Source organism: Hypomesus nipponensis, chromosome 7, assembly GCF_054491055.1.
Source record: "Hypomesus nipponensis isolate SF chromosome 7, ASM5449105v1, whole genome shotgun sequence".
Classification (NCBI taxonomy): domain Eukaryota; kingdom Metazoa; phylum Chordata; class Actinopteri; order Osmeriformes; family Osmeridae; genus Hypomesus; species Hypomesus nipponensis.
In genome coordinates, this window is record NC_140367.1 from 17,686,723 (window position 1) to 17,707,194 (window position 20,472).

Here is a 20,472-nt window from a genome sequence, read left to right on the forward strand (position 1 = left end):
TCTCCAAACTGAGTTATCACCTTTGTGCCATGTCCCATGTGCATCATTTGTGGAATTAGTACTGTTTTGGTGGCAGCTATATCTGTACTGTCCAGCCATACATAAATGCCATCCAACGCATTATATGCGTGTGTTTGATGGCATTTGTGTATGGCTGGACAGTACAGGTGAATCAAGGAGAGAAAGAGAACACACATTCTCCAAAGTGACTTACAAACTGTGTACTGAGATGTCAACATGTATCCATGGACGCAAGGCTCTGGGGTTAAAAGGGCAGGACTCACAGTGGTGCCGTGGACGCAACGTTCCTCCTCTTCCTCTTTGGCCGAACCTGGCCTCTTTCCTCCCCAATAGCCGGTGGATTCCCCTCCTTTGTTGAAAAGAAAGTATTTGATGTTAGCAGTCAGTTCCATGAACCCCTCTTTCCTACTCACACTCCCTCCTCTAGGACTGACCCAACTACACGTCTAAACTCTTTCTCTCCTCTGTCCGAGGCAGAGATCTCTGACCTCGTGACCTCATCCTTTCTCCTCGCCCCACCTCCTGTCAGTCACTATTCCCTCCAGTCTGCCAGAGCTGCTTCAAGGTCATCTGTGACCATTTTGCTGTACCTATCTGCAGCATTCGACACGGTCAACCACCAGATCCTGCTCGATACACTTTCTGAGATGGGCATCTCTGGCACTGCATTCCAGTGAATGTCATCCTATACTGCTTACCTGGGTTTAACACGGGAATGAGTTTTTGGCTCAGCCTGGAGAGGAAACGTCTTGGACACACACACACACACACACATACCTGGGGTTACAATACAGATGCTGGCTGTCTGCACATGGTCTACACACATTTCAAAATAAATCACACACACTTCCCAAGGGGCATTAGGCAGCTGCTTCCTCTCCATGGAAATCCCTTGAGACGTGTGCGTGCGCGTGTGTGTGTACGTCTGTGTGTTGGTGTGAGAGCAATGTGTGTTCCTTACAGTGGCTCCTTCACAGAGAACGTGTCGATCCCCAGCGCGGCCCCCAGAGGATCACTGCCTAGGTTGACAATGTGCTGCTGCTTCTGGTCGTACAGCTTGTTCTGAAAGATGTACCGGCCAAGGTAGAAGATCACCTGCGGGGACATAAATGGTCAGAGCCGGCCTGAACCCTGTTGCCCTAAACCAGTGGTTCTCAACGCTGGTCCTCGGGACCCCCTGCCCTGCATGTTTGAGATGTTTCCCTGCTCCAACACACCTGATTCAAATAAATGGGCCTGTTAACGAGCCATTCATTTGAATCAGGTGTGTTTGAGGAGGGAAACGTCTAAAACATGCAGGGCAGGGGGTCCCGAGGACCAGGGATGAGAACCACTGCCCTAGACTGCAGCGCAGAGGCTGGAGTGAGGACCAAATGTTTGTCATTTGTTTGGACACGCTGCTGGGAAACTATCAAAGAGGAGCAGGGACAACTAAAGCATTCTAACACCTGTACCTCTACTTGTGCCAAATGGAAAAATAAACTAAATCTACCTCCTTCCTGGTGTACACATTCTTATTTGCACCCGCGTGCCTCAGAAGGGAGCCAAGTGCGGCTGTGGGTCTCACCTGAGAAGAAAAACGAAAAGAAAGAGAAAACATTACATCATGCTTTGGTATTTCATTGTGGAGAGGGTAGAAATGCAGAGGTTTGTGTGCTTACTTTGAGCGGAGCTTGGTGTCTCGAACCGGTCATGTTGACGTACGTATGCCTATCTGGAGCAAAGACACAGATTAATACATTAACTCAGAGATTAATACATTAACATTAACTTCAACCCTGAGGACCAGCCTTCAAGACCTCTGCACGATTGATAACCAGCATATTGTTATGGTTCATGTGTTTGTTTGTTTTTTTGCAGGTGCTCTGTGGCGATGGATGAGTGTGTAATTCCACGTGTCTGCAGGTAGGTAGGTGCCAAATATTTGGAGATCAAGGTAAGTGTTGTTGCAACGTTTTTTAGTGTGTAGGGTGAGTGCCATTTTTGGACATCATTACCATTCTTTGAGCTGACACAGATTAATACATTAACTCAGAGGTCTTCAACCCTGAGGACCAGCCTTCAAGACCTCTGCACGACTGATAACCAGAATATTGGTATGGTTATGGTAGGCTACGTAAGGGTTGGTGTTCACTAGCTACAAATTGATATTGGCTACTACAGTTCAACAATGGCGTCTGAATTACAGCAATGCGCAGTACAGTTTTGGCAAAGCTTACACGCGTCGTGTGGTTAGCCTTTAGCAAACACCATATTAATAGTTAACATGAAATATAGCTAGAATGAAACCCTACTTTACAAATGTCACAAATGAACTTGCAAAAATGACACAAAGTACATAGATCTGTTGTTATTGAACCTGGAGAAATTACCTGAGTGTGCGCGGCCTCACTCGCCGTCATCCGAAATGGCGCTTCTAATGGAAATGGAAAGACGTCACGACGTCAATTGGCAAACATGTTGAAACATGTTCAATTCAATAAGAATAAAAGGTTGACAAGCACTTCCGGCAAAAAAAAAGAAAAAAAAAAGTATTTTCTAAATGAGAGGATCTGTTACGGATTCGTGCTATTGCAACAAATATGCTGCAGTCCGGCAGGGGCCGCTGCACTGCCGGCTGTTCAGTTGATTTTTCATATATATATATTTTTTGTTGTTGTTGATATATTCAGATCTTGTTGTTATTATCAGTGACCTATGAACTTTGTAAAGCTCTCTCTTGGAAGTCGCTGTGGATAAAAGCGTCGGCTAAATGAATACATGTAAATTTAATAATACAATTTCTGAACACAACGTATAGACTTGTTTCAATTGAAACATGAATGTTAAAATCTACCTGGTAACAGCACAACAACGTAGAAGCGGATCGAACTCCAATTGGTCAGTAAGACAGGCCCTTGTTAGCTTTTAGACCTATAAGAAGCAGGCCATAACACAAGAGTCATAGATGGGCATTTGTCTTCTGTTCCTTACCAATTGACCGACAGGAGCGACGAGGTTAAACTGCGGAGAAGAAGTGTAAACTGCTGTCGATTACAAAAGTAAGTGTTTCAATGCCTTTCTAGCAGTGTGTGACTCGGTGGTCCGTGTTGTGTCGGTCTCCTATCATCGTGCTATGCGCTTAGTTCATGTGGTGACGAGTTTCAACTTTGCCGTGTATAGGGGCTTAATAAAACGTTTGTTCGTCCCGAGCAAAGCGCCCAATGTTGCCTTAGCCAGTTTTGGTCGACGTATTCTTAATCTACTATAGGCTAACTATATACACACGGATGGGCATAGCCTCCTTCACCAAACCGACTTAATGAATACTAAACGAATCTGGCACTTTATGGCCCAACCGTGTACATTGCTAAACGTGTACAAATGTTTTATCTGGCTATAGGCCTCTCAAAATGGCCTATCCGCTTTGGGGACATGGCCTAGTCGTGTAGGGAACGAACGCACGCACGCACGCACGCACGCACGCACGCACGCACGCACCCCCCCCCCCCCCACACACACTGCTTTTCTCTGCATATAACTCCCTTTGTCACCTGTCTGTGTTTTTGGCAGATGAGCATCGAAATGCAAATGGAGGCTCTCCAAAGTGCCGTGAGCCAGAGGGTCGGGGAGCTGAAGGCCGAGTGCGCGCGGCTCGAAGACGGCCTGGTGCAGGCACAGCGCAGAATGGCGTCGGAGACAAAGGCCTGCTGTGACCAGGTGGAAGCCAGGATGCTGGAGCATTTGGCCACCCTGGAAAGCAGACTGTCGGCAGCGGAACTGGAGGTGACGGCCGTGCGCCTTCGAAGGGCCAGGCGGGCAGAGGATGCCATGGCCCAGCGGGGCGCTCCCAGCCCTGTCCAGGTGGCGGACCCCGTCGACCGGACGCCAAGCCCTCGCCACTCGCCACCCGCGGTGCCGCAGAGAGACTCCAGGCATGGAAGTCCCCAGCCCAAGCGACCCTCGTCTCCCCAGGACGGACCAATGCACGGTGCCCCAGCGTCGCAGACAGACTCCAGGCACGGAAGTCCCCAGCGCAAGCGACCCTCGTCTCCCCAGGACGGACTAACGGAGGGTGCCGCCGAGCCCAAGAAGCGTCGCGTGGTCCTCTCCTACGAGGACTTGGACCCAGCCACCAGGGTTCGGGTTTTGGACTACAGGCCGCCCGTGGTCGACAAAGGAGAGTTGCTCACCGAACTCCAGCTGGCGCACCTCCTTATGTCGCTGGACCACTTTAAAATAACAGGTGAGTGAGTAACGGGGGAATATCCGTATAGTTTGTAACACTCGACAAAGGCACAGACATCTGATACCTCTGTTCTCTCTGACTCTTGTTTTTTCAGATGCCGTCGATTTGGAGCACAAGGCCGTGCAAGTCATCTGCCTGGGCGCCGTCCACGGAGTTTGGCCTGATCAGCCCTGGGCGCCGCCCAATTGCAGCCAAACCTTTTTGGGCTACGTCATGGACAAAATCAGGACACACCTGAAGACAGTGGCCAAGCGAGCGTTGCTGGAAAAGCTGAGGCAGTCCTATATGGAAGACCTGGCGCGTCCATAGCAATGGTTTCCATCCAAATTATTTTTATCTTCTGTTCTGTTGGTGTTGTTTTGAGTTGTTTATATAAAGGATGCTATTGTTTTTGAGACAGTGTTTTCTTGACTCATTCTGGGTTTTGGTCTGTAAGGAATTGACTTTGGCATTCAAAAGACGAGGGCGAGTCCATTCAACGCAGCACTCCTTCTGGTGAAATGGGATACCTTTTCTTCTTCAAGGACAAAGGCGTTGGAAAGTGTATCGATGCACGCGCCAACAGCTGCCTATGTCACCCTGACATGACCATTTTTGGTAGGCTGATCAACCACTCTGCCAAACAAGCGAATCTCAAACCGAGACATTTTAAGGTCGAGTCGGGGGGCACCTCTACAAACACCATCCTGTTCTTTGCGGCAAGAGACATAAAGGTCAACGAGGAACTGATGTACGACTACGGAATAAAGAAAACATCTTTTTCTGGGGAAGGACTGGATTTGGAATGGCTTTGAACTGAGTTTGGAAGTCAGAAGAGGGCCATGGCTTGTTCAAATCATATGTTTAAAGTTGTTTATAGTTGTTTATTTTCTGAATATATTTTTCTAATCTTCTCTGGGAATGTTTCAGTGAAAAATAAAAGTTATCGTTCTACACACTTTGTGTTTTTTCTACTTCACACATCCTCTAGGGTGAATTCAGGTATACAGGCTATATTGGGAGATTTTCTTTTGTAATTCAATCTGCTGAGTTTAAGATTTTCTTCAAGTTCCAAACATAACCCAATAAATGAGACATTTCTGAATTCCTCAAGGTATCCACATTATTTAAGTGTAAAAAATAAGTCTTCATAATATTTTAGAAATGCATGGCTCACTATTTTAGTGGAGCTGACAAAAAAACGAATTTTCAGCAACTTGTTTGGTAATTTGGGACAGTATGTCTGGTAACACATTTGGGACACAGACTCATGGGTGTAGATTAATGTAGCCTATACTGAAGCTTGATGGGCCAATTCAAATTTGAATGGGTTATAGGCCCTGCTAGACGAGTGAGAAGAACACATCGTTATTGATTGCGCATTCATAAGTGGTTCGCGAGACAATAACCAAATGACAACGCTTCTCTCCCGCGCGTAATAGCCAGCGCTCGTGTTACGGATTCGTGTTATTGCAACAAATATGCTGCAGTCCAAGGCAAAAGTGAAATGCCTTTTCCTTATGCTGTCCCAAATGACCCGATGTCCCAATATAGCCCACCTGAATTCACCCATATACTGGAGCCTTGACTGCACGAAGCTGCTTGATGGGCCAATTTAAATTTGAATGGGTTACAATTCCCTCCCACGGCCGATGGGTGCGAGTTTGTCATTCCATCTGGGCTATCTCGATTGACAAGAACATATTGATTGCACATTGATAAGTGGTTCGCGAGACAATAACCAAATGACAACGCTTCTCTCCCGCGCGTAATAGCCAGCGCTCGTGTTACGGATTCGTGTTATTGCAACAAATATGCTGCAGTCCAAGGCAAAAGTGAAATGCCTTTTCCTTATGCTGTCCCAAATGACCCGATGTCCCAATATAGCCCACCTGAATTCACCCATATACTGGAGCCTTGACTGCACGAAGCTGCTTGATGGGCCAATTTAAATTTGAATGGGTTACAAGTTTGTCATTCCATCTGGGCTATCTCGATTGAGAAGAACACATCGTTATTGATTCCATTCACAAGTACTAGCCAGCGCTCTTTTTCAGAGTACATTTTGGAGCAGCCTTTTGACAGCTGCTCCGTTCGTCATTCATTAGTGTCTGGATATCGGGTCTCCTCTACCATATTTACAGCCATGACCAAATGACCTCCTCCAATAAAAGTGGCCAGGGGGGAGTCAATTCATAGGGGTTCATTTCATGGATTGTGGCTTTACATATATATACATTCACACCCACGATACGAGACATACAACTGCCCCCCCCCGGCCACAATGTCAAACTGTTTGGGCTCGATATATATGGCTGGTTATGGTACGTTATCCGGGTCACGGTGACATTGGAATGAATACAAAACCGGAATCATCCAAACACATGCGTTGTGTTTCCTGTAACATATAAACACATGGGTTGTGTTTCCTGTAACATATAAACACATGGGTTGTGTTTGGATGTTTAGATTGTGCCAAAGCCACCCAGTGGCACAACTCCCCGATGTAAAAGCACGCGCTCTGTTACGTCAGAGTCAAAGTCAGAGCTCATTGGATTGCATTCAAGCACAACGGACATATGTGACATGAGTGGTCTTTTAAAAACTGGCGAGGCTGGAGGAAGACCTAAGTCACGTAATGTGTTGGCAAAGTGTCGTTGAGATGCTCTTGCGCATGGTTGTGTCGGAAGAGACCGCGCGCCTCAGTGCGCCACTGCTCGCCATAGCGCGCCACAGCGTCCGAATCCTCAATGAGCAAAACAGCAGACCAGATCTTCACAACTATAAGCACATTCTCAGCTTCACACTATTGGCGAAATACTACACACAGTGGTTTTGCAAATCACTAAGTCATAATGTTGTTTACAATATGTGCTTCATGTTTTGGGCTACTCGCAATGTTTTGGGGCTCTCTTGTTGTTATTATCAGTGACCTATGCACTTTGTAACGCTCTCTCTTGGAAGTCGCTTTGGATAAAGGCGTCTTCTAAATGAATGAATGTATACAATGGATCAAGTGTTTTTTGCCCAGTTCGGTAAAGTGCCCACTAGATGGCAGTGTAAGAGCACAAATAGTAAGGGCAGAGCCTCTAGTCAATGTGATGGGTATGAGCATAAATTGTGTTGTCATAACTGTTGTAAAAGGATTTTGCATTCCCCTGTAAACTAATGGCTTGTGTTCTGTTCCAATCCTTTAACCTAGCGTCCTCAGGTCTAACCCCGACAATGTCTTGTAGACGGGATGGCCAGTCGGGACAGAAGCCGGGGTGGAGCAGGAGTGCGCGGCGCTTTGGCAACACGTCAGAGGAAGACTTCGCCATCTTGAACTTTGTGTCCAAGCGCAAGAGTGAGACCCGAGGTATCCTGCTGTGGCTGGAATTGGAGAAGCGGGGTCTGATAAATCGCAGCTGCCGGTCCACAAAGGTTTGCTATCAGAAGCACCTTTGTGTTTCATTGCTGCAGAACCAGAGGAGGGGAGGACACAGGGTTAGACAGGTAGAGGACTTGGGGTTAGGCCAGGGGTGGGGTTTGTTGCGTTCAGGATCGCGGACGAGGGGGAGCACGCGGGGGTTTAGGGTTAGAGAGGGAAGAGGACTTGGGGTTAGGCCAGAGGAGGGGAGAACACAGGGTTAGACAGGTAGAGGACTTGGGGTTAGGCCAGGGGTGGGGTTTGTTGCGTTCAGGATCGGGGACGAGGGGGAGCACGCGGGGGTTTAGGGTTAGACAGGTAGAGGACTTGGGGTTAGGCCAGAGGAGGGGAGGACACAGGGTTAGACAGGTAGAGGACTTGGGGTTAGGCCAGGGGTGGGGTTTGTTGCGTTCAGGATCGGGGACGAGGGGGAGCACGCGGGGGGTTAGGGTTAGACAGGTAGAGGACTTGGGGTTAGGCCAGAGGAGGGGAGAACACAGGGTTAGACAGGTAGAGGACTTGGGGTTAGGCCAGGGGTGGGGTTTGTTGCGTTCAGGATCGGGGACGAGGGGGAGCACGCGGGGGGTTAGGGTTAGACAGGTAGAGGACTTGGGGTTAGGCCAGGGGTGGGGTTTGTTGCGTTCAGGATCGGGGACGAGGGGGAGCACGCGGGGGGTTAGGGTTAGACAGGTAGAGGATTTGGGGTTAGTGCTGGGTTTGGGCCCTATAGGTGATTGCTGATGGTTGAGCGTATACTGTGCTGTGCCACATAAGTCAAAATAAAATAAAAAAATTAAAAACTCTTTCACTTTCCCTTGTCCCTTCCTTCCTTGAAAATAGTTGTCACCCAGAGAGTTTGCGTGGGCGGGGTGGTACACACCATCACCTTCCCGCAGTGTTGGTGTTAGAATTGGGTCGGTGGTTTGGGGAGCTTGGGGTTATGGCTCAGGGTTTGGCTGTTGGCGTTGGCCTGGGGTGAGAACGTAGAGGTAGACAATGGGTCGGGCTGAAGTAACGTGTCCGTTCTGATACAGCAGGTGCTGTGTGGCGACGATGGTTGAGTGTAAAAATAGTCACATGACTTGGCAGAGTGACGTCGTGACGTTTTTGAGCCCCCCAAACGCCAAACCCCTCCCTCCAATTGAGCTCTATAAATGGAGCAGAGGGCGCATGGGCGGGTGGGCGGGCTAAATTTTCAGAGTAAATTTTGCAGCCCGCTTCTGACAGCGGCTCCGTTCATCCCTATTCATTTGGGGTCCACCGTTATTAATGTGGGGTTATTGCTGTTATTAATGTGGGGTTATTCCTGTGCTGCGGCAATGCGCTTCTCATCCCCGTTGTGACGGGTGTGTCTTTTTGTTGGCGTTTAGCTGTTGATAAAAGGCTGTCATTACTGAGCAAAGTCGATGTATTGTGCATAGCTCCGTAGCGGGGCGAGGGCGGCATGGGAAGACGTTGTGCGCGCAACACAGCTCATGCACCCACATACAATGTGTACAGTGGAGAATGCCCGCAGTCATTTGTGTGTGAGTCGTGTTTAGCTGTTCGTGAGAGTGTGGATTTGTTGAGCAAAGTGTATATACACATATTGCCGAGTGGCTATTGCACGCTGTCGTGTTGCGCCCACAGCGCGCCACAGTCCAGAGTCCGTGCTGCGCGTCTCCCCCAGTCAAAAGCCAGCGCTCCAGTTACGGATTTGTGTTATTGCAACAAATATGCTGCAGTCCCGCAGGGGGCGCCGCACGGCCGGCCGGCTGGTCAAAATGCATTGCTTCAAATGAAGAAGACGAACGCGTCGTTCACTCTCTGTGGTCGTCATTGATTTCGTTCGCAAGTGGCGAGCCAGACCAAAACCCCCGTTTCATTTTATCCTAATGTGTGAACATGTGAGAAAAAATGATAAAGAAAACGATCAGTGATAAAGAGAAGCAATCGTCGATCCATAAATTCATCAATCAATCAATCAATCAATCAATCAATCCAAGCTTCTGCTCCAAATGACGTCAGTGCGGTCAGCTGTGGGGTTTCATTGGGGTTTCATTGGGGTTTGGGGGGATAGCCTAGCCCTCCTAGCCAGCCTGTGGGTAGTGGGCATACGTAGGTAGGTAGGTAGGGTAGGTAGGTAAGGGAGAGCCCACGAGCATGGCACTCATTTGCATGGCACTCGTTTACATACCGCTAGCCCATTGGTCGAGGCACTTTGACACCGCCCAGAAAATGTCAAGACAGTGCACGGACGTTACAGGGTTTTGAAACTTTGCGCCACCCTGTGGACAAAAAAAGCCACTGCGACAGTCAAAGTCGAGCACTAGGTCAACGGTTGTGGCCTCGGGCGTCTGGTGAAGCCCTCGTGCTTGCTACGAGTCTGAGAGGCGCGCGCGGGCGATCTCCCTGCATTCAGCAGGCCTCCAGCTTTCCGTGGGCATGCGTTGTGTGGGCGTTTGTCCCCCGATTGGCCCCCCTCGGACAGGCCAAGGCGCTAGGCGTGGCGTGATGTTTTTGCACTGGTCACTGTTCATCTCACCGTGATAATACCCGAGGGGCACACCTGTACGGCCACTCTTTGTCAGACTCCCAAAGCCCCTCTGAAGTGGAATATACATGGCGGTCTTTCATGGGAGCTTGAGGACGGGGCTTGGGGCTTGGGGCTTGGGGCTTGGGGCTTGGGGCTTGGGGCTTGGGGCTTGGGGCTTGGGGCTTGGGGCTTGGGGTAAGGGATAGCCCACGAGCATGGCACTCCTTTGAATGGCACTCGTTTACACATCGCGAGCCCATTGGCCCACAATAGAATAAAGGCTCGATTGTATAAACACTATCCCTCATCATTAGTGCATGTAGGCCTATGTAGGGTTTAGAGCAATGCAGATATTTTACTGAACAGCAGACAGACAGACAGACAGACAGACAGACAGACAGACAGACAGACAGACAGACAGACAGACAGACAGACAGACAGACAGACAGACAGACACACACACACACACACACACACACACAGACACACACAGACACAGACACACACAGACACACACAGACACACACACACACAGAGAGATGCTCAAAACAGTAACCCTTTGATATGTTAGGTGAGAAACAAGTGGATTCCCCTTTCCCGCGCTGCGCACCAGCATAAACGTATACAAAGTTACCGATAAATGGGTACTGTCTAGACAGTGTTTGTGTGTGTGTGCGCGTGTGCATGTGCGGGAAACTGAGAGACGGGAGATATGTGTGCAGGTTCTCGAGGGAAGGCAGATTGCAGCCAATCACCTTCTCTGCAGTGCGGATGACACGCTGCAGCCTGCTCTTGTCCTTGGCAGTGGCAGCAGCAGCAGCAGCAGCAGCGTACCAGGTCAACAAAAATAAGAAGGCAAGTGAAAAAGGCAGGTAACAGCTGTTTTCTTGCGAATCTTGCACTGCGCCACCTTAACTGGGTTGTGCTCCTTTGCACTGACGACTGTCATATACAGTGCCAACTGTTTGCATTCAGCACCGTACTTCTAACTGTAATATGCAATCAATTTCCACTGCACTTTGACACTTTTTTTTTTTTTTTAAGGATAGCTTCTGTCCATACTTTATTGCACAACACCTGCACTTACTTCTGGCCAGACCTAAACTACATTTGGTTGCCTTGTACCTGTACTTGTGTAATGACAATAAAGTTGAATCTAATCTCATCTTTGGTTCTCCAGGGTGGAATGCAGGAGAAAATCAACGGGAACCACATTGAAAAAAAGGACCAGGAGCCCTCGTCATCGTTGTTACCTGTTGGGATGTCCTGAAACTATGAACGCCAACGCAGGTAAGTAATACACAAGGTAAGTGATGTACAAGAAGTAACATACACATAGGAAAAGGTTCACACACACACACATATATATATATATATATATATATATTTATTCAAACACTAACAGTGTCTGCAGGTAGGTAGGTAGGTAGGTGGGTGCCAAATATTTGGAGATCAAGGTAAGTGGTGTTGCAACGTTTTTTAGTGTGTAGGTGAGTGCCATTTTTGGACATCGTTACCATTGTTTGAGCTGCTAAATCAATGCTAAACACACACACACACACACACACACACACAGACACACACAGACACACACAGACACACACAGACACACACACAGACACACACAGACACACACAGACACACAGAGACACACACACACACACACACACACAGAGAGAGAGAGATGCTCAAAACAGTAACCCTTTGATATGTTAGGTGAGAAACAAGTGGATTCCCCTTTCCCGCGCTGCGCACCAGCATAAACGTATACAAAGTTACCGATAAATGGGTACTGTCTAGACAGTGTTTGTGTGTGTGTGCGCGTGTGCATGTGCGGGAAACTGAGAGACGGGAGATATGTGTGCAGGTTCTCGAGGGAAGGCAGATTGCAGCCAATCACCTTCTCTGCAGTGCGGATGACACGCTGCAGCCTGCTCTTGTCCTTGGCAGTGGCAGCAGCGTACCAGGTCAACAAAAATAGGAAGGCAAGTGAAAAAGGCAGGAATGCAAATGGATGCGTTGTGAAATTGTGTGTTTGCTTTTCTTTTGCAGGTGCTCTGTGGCGATGGACGAGTGTGTAAATCACGTGTCTGCAGGGAAAGGTAGGTGCCACATATTTGGAGATCAAGGTAAGTGTTGTTGCAACGTTTTTTAGTGTGTAGGTGAGTGAGGGGGTGCTCCTGGAAGTGTGTGACCAGTGTTGTTTGTAGCTGTGCCAGGCGGTTTGTTGTTCTGGTGTTGTTTCAGCCTGGTGTCTATCGATGCCCCGGTTTCTCCAACGTAGTGTTTGTGGCAGAGGGTGCAGGTGATGACGTAAACCACATTGGAGGTTTGTGAAGTGAGACTGCCCGGAACCGGAGCTGATGTGTGACTGTGGGGGTTTGTGATGAATTTTCCGTTCTTGTAGGGACTCCACTACCTGCCATCGAGCACATCCAGAGGAAACGCTGTCTGCATCGAGCTCGCAGCATCCTCCAGGACTCCCCTCGCCCAGCCGACACACGTCTGCCTTCACTTTGTCACTTGCACTACTGGAATGTCAATTTGCAACCACTGTCTGTTTATTGCAGTCACAGCTGTTTACAGTAACAGCTGTTTACTTGCGAATCTTGCACTGCGCCACCTTAACTGGATTGTGCTCCTTTGCACTGACGACTGTCATATGCAGTGCCAACTGTTTGCATTCAGCACCGTACTTTTAACTGTAATATGCAATCAATTTCCACTGCACTTTGACACTTTTTTTTTTTTTTTAAGGATAGCTTCTGTCCATACTTTATTGCACAACACCTGCACTTACTTCTGGCCAGACCTAAACTACATTTGGTTGCCTTGTACCTGTACTTGTGTAATGACAATAAAGTTGAATCTAATCACATCTTTGGTTCTCTAGGTTGGAATGCAGAAGAAAATCAACGGGAACCACATTTTAAAAAAGGACCAGGAGCCCTCGTCATCGTTGTTACCTGTTGGGATGTCCTGAAACTATGAACGCCAACGCAGGTAAGTAATACACAAGGTAAGTGATGTACAAGAAGTAACATACACATAGGAGAAGGTTCACACACACACACACATATATATATATATATATATTTATTCAAACACTAACAGTGTCTGCAGGTAGGTAGGTAGGTGGGTGCCAAATATTTGGAGATCAAGGTAAGTGTTGTTGCAACGTTTTTTAGTGTGTAGGTGAGTGCCATTTTTGGACATCTTTACCATTGTTTGAGCTGCTAAATCAATGCTAAACACACACACACACACACACACACACACAGACACACACAGACACACACAGACACACACACACAGAGAGAGATGCTCAAAACAGTAACCCTTTGATATGTTAGGTGAGAAACAAGTGTATTCCCCTTTCCCGCGCTGCGCACCAGCATAAACGTATACAAAGTTACAGATAAATGGGTACTGTGTAGACGGTGATTGTGTGTTTTTTTTGCAGGTGCATCATGAGCGTGCATGTAGGCCTACATAGGGTTTGGGGCAATGCAGATATTGTTGCAAGGCGTTGTCATAACTGTTGTAAAAGGATTTTGCATTCCCCTGTAAACTAATGGCTTGTGTTCTGTTCCAATCCTTTAACCTAGCGTCCTCAGGTCTAACCCCGACAATGTCTTGTAGACGGGATGGCCAGTCGGGACAGAAGCCGGGGTGGAGCAGGAGTGCGCGGCGCTTTGGCAACACGTCAGAGGAAGACTTCGCCATCTTGAACTTTGTGTCCAAGCGCAAGAGTGAGACCCGAGGTATCCTGCTGTGGCTGGAATTGGAGAAGCGGGGTCTGATAAATCGCAGCTGCCGGTCCACAAAGGTTTGCTATCAGAAGCACCTTTGTGTTTCATTGCTGCAGAACCAGAGGAGGGGAGGACACAGGGTTAGACAGGTAGAGGACTTGGGGTTAGGCCAGGGGTGGGGTTTGTTGCGTTCAGGATCGCGGACGAGGGGGAGCACGCGGGGGTTTAGGGTTAGAGAGGGAAGAGGACTTGGGGTTAGGCCAGAGGAGGGGAGAACACAGGGTTAGACAGGTAGAGGACTTGGGGTTAGGCCAGGGGTGGGGTTTGTTGCGTTCAGGATCGGGGACGAGGGGGAGCACGCGGGGGTTTAGGGTTAGACAGGTAGAGGACTTGGGGTTAGGCCAGGGGTGGGGTTTGTTGCGTTCAGGATCGGGGACGAGGGGGAGCACGCGGGGGGTTAGGGTTAGACAGGTAGAGGACTTGGGGTTAGGCCAGAGGAGGGGAGAACACAGGGTTAGACAGGTAGAGGACTTGGGGTTAGGCCAGGGGTGGGGTTTGTTGCGTTCAGGATCGGGGACGAGGGGGAGCACGCGGGGGGTTAGGGTTAGACAGGTAGAGGACTTGGGGTTAGGCCAGGGGTGGGGTTTGTTGCGTTCAGGATCGGGGACGAGGGGGAGCACGCGGGGGGTTAGGGTTAGACAGGTAGAGGACTTGGGGTTAGTGCTGGGTTTGGGCCCTATAGGTGATTGCTGATGGTTGAGCGTATACTGTGCTGTGCCACATAAGTCAAAATAAAATAAAAAAATTAAAAACTCTTTCACTTTCCCTTGTCCCTTCCTTCCTTGAAAATAGTTGTCACCCAGAGAGTTTGCGTGGGCGGGGTGGTACACACCATCACCTTCCCGCAGTGTTGGTGTTAGAATTGGGTCGGTGGTTTGGGGAGCTTGGGGTTATGGGTTAGGGTTAGGGTTAGGGTTAGGGTTAGGGTTAGGGTTAGGTAAGGGAGAGCCCACGAGCATGGCACTCATTTGCATGGCACTCGTTTACATACCGCTAGCCCATTGGTCGAGGCACTTTGACACCGCCCAGAAAATGTCAAGACAGTGCACGGACGTTACAGGGTTTTGAAACTTTGCGCCACCCTGTGGACAAAAAAAGCCACTGCGACAGTCAAAGTCGAGCACTAGGTCAACGGTTGTGGCCTCGGGCGTCTGGTGAAGCCCTCGTGCTTGCTACGAGTCTGAGAGGCGCGCGCGGGCGATCTCCCTGCATTCAGCAGGCCTCCAGCTTTCCGTGGGCATGCGTTGTGTGGGCGTTTGTCCCCCGATTGGCCCCCCTCGGACAGGCCAAGGCGCTAGGCGTGGCGTGATGATTTTGCACTGGTCACTGTTCATCTCACCGTGATAATACCCGAGGGGCACACCTGTACGGCCACTCTTTGTCAGACTCCCAAAGCCCCTCTGAAGTGGAATATACATGGCGGTCTTTCATGGGAGCTTGAGGACGGGGCTTGGGGCTTGGGGCTTGGGGCTTGGGGCTTGGGGCTTGGGGCTTGGGGCTTGGGGTAAGGGATAGCCCACGAGCATGGCACTCCTTTGAATGGCACTCGTTTACACATTGCGAGCCCATTGGCCCTCAATAGAATAAAGGCTCGATTGTATAAACACTATCCCTCATCATTAGTGCATGTAATTTGCTCGAGGACGAAATGGCGTGTTCATTTCAGAGTAACTTCCATGTCAAAGCGGGGGTATCTGTTCGTCGTGGGCTTTTATTTTTTAAGATAATATAAACCACTTTTTGGAGGTGAACTCTTTGATTGGTCAGTTCCTCCCATAGACTTATAGTGGATACCGGAAAAGTGCTCAGTGAGGCAAGCGAGAGCGCTAAATGGACCGCGCCATCTTTCAAGTTCCGGTTCGTCCGGTCCCAAACAATAGGCGCGTTCGACTTCATGCAGCACCGGCGGCGCCGACAGCCAGCTGCAGCCAACTGCCTTGAAGCTGAGAATGCCATTGGCTGCTTCAAGTCAGCCGGGCTGCAGGCGATGCCGGCACTGCATAAAGTCGAGCGCACCTATAAACTCCCTTCCGTGAACACCCCGTCACTAGAAACAAAACCGGCTAGCATTGCGGATTATATCAACGTGTATGAATAGACCCTGTGCAGAGGTGGTGCTTTTCCCTTATAATAATTTCATTGTATGTAACTTTTAATAAAAATTAACAATAATACAAACATTTAATATGGAGATTATTCTCGATTCCGTCCCCAGCTCCTGTCCTGAGATATGTCTCCTGTCATGCTAGCCCTAACCCCAGCTCCTTGTCCATGTCCTCCTCTCCTGCACATAGGATCCTCACATAGCATGCACAATGACAGTTTTTTTTTTACTGTCGCTATGTTCAAGTATTTTAGTCAGTCTTTTTGTCAGGTACACAGATCAACACAAGGTTAGACTGGGCACTGAAATTCTTAAGACAAGACAACGCAAGCACCTGGCATAACATAACATATAAGTACACAGAACATAATTTACATCTATGCTGAGCTTTTATTTGTCATGTACACAGAACAACACAAGGACACACGCTAGGACACATTTCTCAACATTTATGTCACTTTTTCCAAAATCTTCACACAGTGATCACAACACAAGTATATTCGATTAGATTAGACTTTAGTTTAACAGTTTTGAAACAGCCTGAATGGACTGTAACTGTAGGGTCAAATGTCCACATTTTCAGCCCAAGCTTTTTAAGACAATAACATGTCCATATTCACCTCAACAAAAAAAAAAACACAATTCACAGGATGTACACACAACATGACCCATTTTAAAGAGTTTTAAGGAAGCAATTTGAAATATTGTCTATTGCCTCATCAGAATGTCCGAAAAGTGATTGCTTTCTTTTTAAAGGCATCATGAGTGCGTGTGGGTGTTCTGGCATTGATGCAAAGGTCGACGTAGAGCTTGTATGCTGCTATTGATGCACTTCCTCCATGTGCCTGAATTGCTTGGTGTGCAAGGTCAAGTTCTTGGGAAGACCAACGCATTTTATACCCAGCTGGTAAGGCCAGACTGGGCGTGTGGGTTACTGTCTGTTGTTGCTGATTGTCATCGCGCAGCAGGTCTTCAAAGTCTTCTTCCTGTTGATGTTGTTGTGGTTGTTCGTGCCAGGCATCAGGCTTTACCTGGCTTAGCCCCACTTGCAGAGGTGTTATTTTAAAGGGTATTTCGTGGTCTAGGCGATATATCCTCAGTTTACTTACACCCGGTAAAATGGTTTTGCTTTGTATCTGCAAAAGTCTGAGCCTGGCTTGTGTGACGGGGAGCGCCATTTCGAGCCTGGACAAGCTGTTGTAGTCCACGTAAACACCCTGCTGCAGCAAGGCTACACAACTGAGGAAAGTGCAGACAGTAACCAGTTGTGGCCTACTCAGATTCCGTCTCTCTCCATCCAGACGCTCCAGCACGGCTAGCATCCATGGCATTCCGTTCTCTTTGGCGGCGGCCAAATTCTTTTCAAAGGTCAGCCCTCTGGAAATCAGTTCGACCACAACGTCTGCTTCGAAAAGAGCTGCTCTGGCTTGCGGCGTCGGGTTCTGCAGGGGGGCGAGCACGTTCCAGTAGTCCCGTTTGTTCCAACTCACCTTTACATTGCGCGTCTCGTCGTGCAGTTTGATGGCAGGGAAAAAAGTGATAGCCAGGGAAGTCAAAGCGGAATCTAAGATGTCTCTTACTGGCTTACCAGCTGCCTCCAGGAGAGCGGCCGCCCTTCCATACGTGTATGGAAATGCAAACATTTTGACTTTTAACAGCTGTTCCACTAGCTGACCAGTGCTGAGTGTGCCAGTGCAACGGCCGAAACTGGGTGGTTCGTTTTTGGTGAATGCTTCAAGGGACAAGTTGTTGTTTTCCAGCAGATCTGAAAGGACGACTCTTAACAGGCGTTTGCCTATGACGGGGAAAGCTGCCTCCACGTAATCCGCGAACGCAAATACTCTTTGAATTCGGGCCTTCTGCTTTTCATCTTTGGTCCAATACAAAAGTGGAGGGGGAGTGTCTTCCAAAGTGGCAGAGTTGACGGGAGCTAAGCCCAAGATTCCCCTTTCCCAGGTTAAGCTTCTTTCCTTGTCAGTGGCCGGCCCCAGGTTAGCAGCAAGAACCAAGTCATACTTGCTGGAGGGCCTTCCCCAAAAGAAGACTTCCAAAGCAATCTCGGCCTGGAAAGCAGTCCAGGACTCTGTGAATCGGCCAGTGCCTCGGCCTGCGTCAAGGGCTGCCTGTAGCGTGTCACAGAGGTGAGTTGGCAGTTCCCGCAGTAAACTGGTGAAGGTGTTGCCTCCTGGCACTCCACACTCCTCAAAAGGCAGTAGCATAGGCTCCTGTTCAATAAGGGCGCGCAGCTTTGGAACATCAAAAAAGTCTCTCCCACTGAGTGCACGGCACATCTGGTTTGCTGCACATAGCGTGACAACTTCGACCCTGGCGGCAACACGCGTTTGTAACTTTCTGGTGTGCTCTCTCATGTGAAGTAAATAGTCCCTGCTGCGGTTTGACATGGCCCTCGCGGTCATGTGGTGCATAAGCCCGCAGCAAACAATCTCCCCCGAAACAGGATGAGAGTAGTATGTACGTGTTCTGTTGTGCGGAGTATCTGCGTAGAGCTGTATGAATGTCAGTTGTTCTGGAGAAACTACAATTTGTTGGAGGCGCTTGCTGATGTCCATTTTTTTACCATCCAGATTGCTCTGAAAGTTCACAGTTTCCCTCATGGACAGGGCAGCGAACACACTGCCCTTTAATCCTACAAGCTTTTGTAGTGCGTACTTTGACCAAAAATGATGATGATCTCCACACTTGGACAGGATGTCACAAGCAGTGTGGATGCTAACACTTTTCACCCTGGCGACTTCACACAGCTGGCAAAGATTCAGGTCAGACCTTTGTTTCTGTCCAAACTTGGTCAAAATCACAATGGTCCTCAATGAATTGTTCTTCCCTGTGTTGGCTAGAGCATTGTCTATCAATGTCAAGTAAAATCCCTGGTCCGGTTCAAGGACATTGACCCTGGACAGGTCGTACATTGTGTTTTTCCGCACTGTGGGTCGCGACATGTCGTCTAATGAAAGGTTTTCTAACAACATGGTAAGTTGTGTATGCACTTCAACAAAGTACTTCAGTGTTTCGGTGTCCATGTTCTGCTGAAACTTCATCCAGTCACGTCCATCTCTTTCAGCGGGTATCAAAGCGACGGTCAAGCTCCATCCCTGTGAGGTGTTCAGAACATGAAACATGAACATGAAGTCACCCGGCCTGCAATTTCAGCTGTTGCTAAATAACATACAGTTCCTAATGGGCGTAATAGCTTTTAAAACTACCACACACAAACATACAAGTAAAAAAAAAAATGGGCGAGAGAGAATGCACCATTGAGCACAAGAAAGACAAATAATTAAATGATTACTGTGAATTACCTGGGATTCAGCCAGTTTAATCCCTTTGCAGTGCATGAGACATGCAAAACCCTTATCAGAGTAGACATGGTTGTTGCTGACGTGCTTTTTTAGCAGATGAAATGCTGGCTTCAAGTTGTACTTTGTCGGTTTATCAAAAGAGACATAGTTTAATGGCATTTTGATAGCCGCCATGTCCTGGAGCTCTAGCACCACACCATCAATGTCAAATCTGTACTCCAGAAAGGTATCTTGTTCGTATGCCGTCAGCCGGGTTGGATGAACAGAGATGTGTACGTCCTCGTCAGAGAGAAATTCTTTAACTCCGTTAAACTGACTGCGCCGGTGCGCAAGGTTGCTGGTGTTTTCTTTAGCTGTCGTGGTGTATGTCAAATGGTCAGCATCCGTTGTCGTCCTGCGCGTAAGTGAAACACAACAAGAGGATCTCCTGATGTCATAAAAGCTACTTCACAAAGGTATGTCAAGCAGATGGTCTGCATCTCATTAAAACAAACAAACTCCCAACATCTTCTAGTCTTAACACATTCTCACCATTCCCTGGGTGATAAAAAAGCCTACAGTCATGTAGTCAAAACATTACATTGTTAATTTCTCCAACAAGCAGCAATAGCTTTCAATGTCAGATCTGATCTATTCTTGTCGATACATAGTTTCCAATTTTGTAAATTAAATTGTGATCACTGGAAACAATTACTAATTCAAAGCCAAGTTAACATGACTGAAAAAATACCTCATGTTTTCCGTATCCACTCTAGCCAGAACAGAATTTTCACCCTGCAAGTAAACACGTTCCTTCATTGAATTAAATGCGTTGACGACTCATCAAATACTACAATCAATAGAAGAAAAAAAAACTAGTTAGTTACCTGCATGTCTGCATCATGGGTAGGCATTGCTGTGTGGATGGAAGTAACAGTATAGGCATGTTTAATAATACACACGTGATATTACACATTATTAGTAGGCTATGGCTTATATGTAGGCCTACTTTCGAAAACAGTAGTCGTATAGTTGGTCAAATAGAAAACCTTGTCAATCTGTAGGCTATGTGAATTAGGCTATTTACAGTTTTTTTCAATCGCTATGA

At 48.1% G+C, this 20,472-nt stretch overlaps 1 protein-coding gene across 1 annotated transcript; it reads right to left on the reverse strand.

Moving 5' to 3' along the window:
* Positions 1–16,741: 16,741 nt before the first annotated feature.
* Positions 16,742–19,025, reverse strand: LOC146281770 (uncharacterized). The gene has a single exon (XM_084701976.1). It carries the CDS (start codon positions 19,023–19,025, stop codon positions 16,788–16,790), a length of 2,238 nt encoding a protein of 745 aa, XP_084558102.1. The 3' UTR covers positions 16,742–16,787.
* Between the last annotated feature and the right edge of the window lie 1,447 nt (positions 19,026–20,472).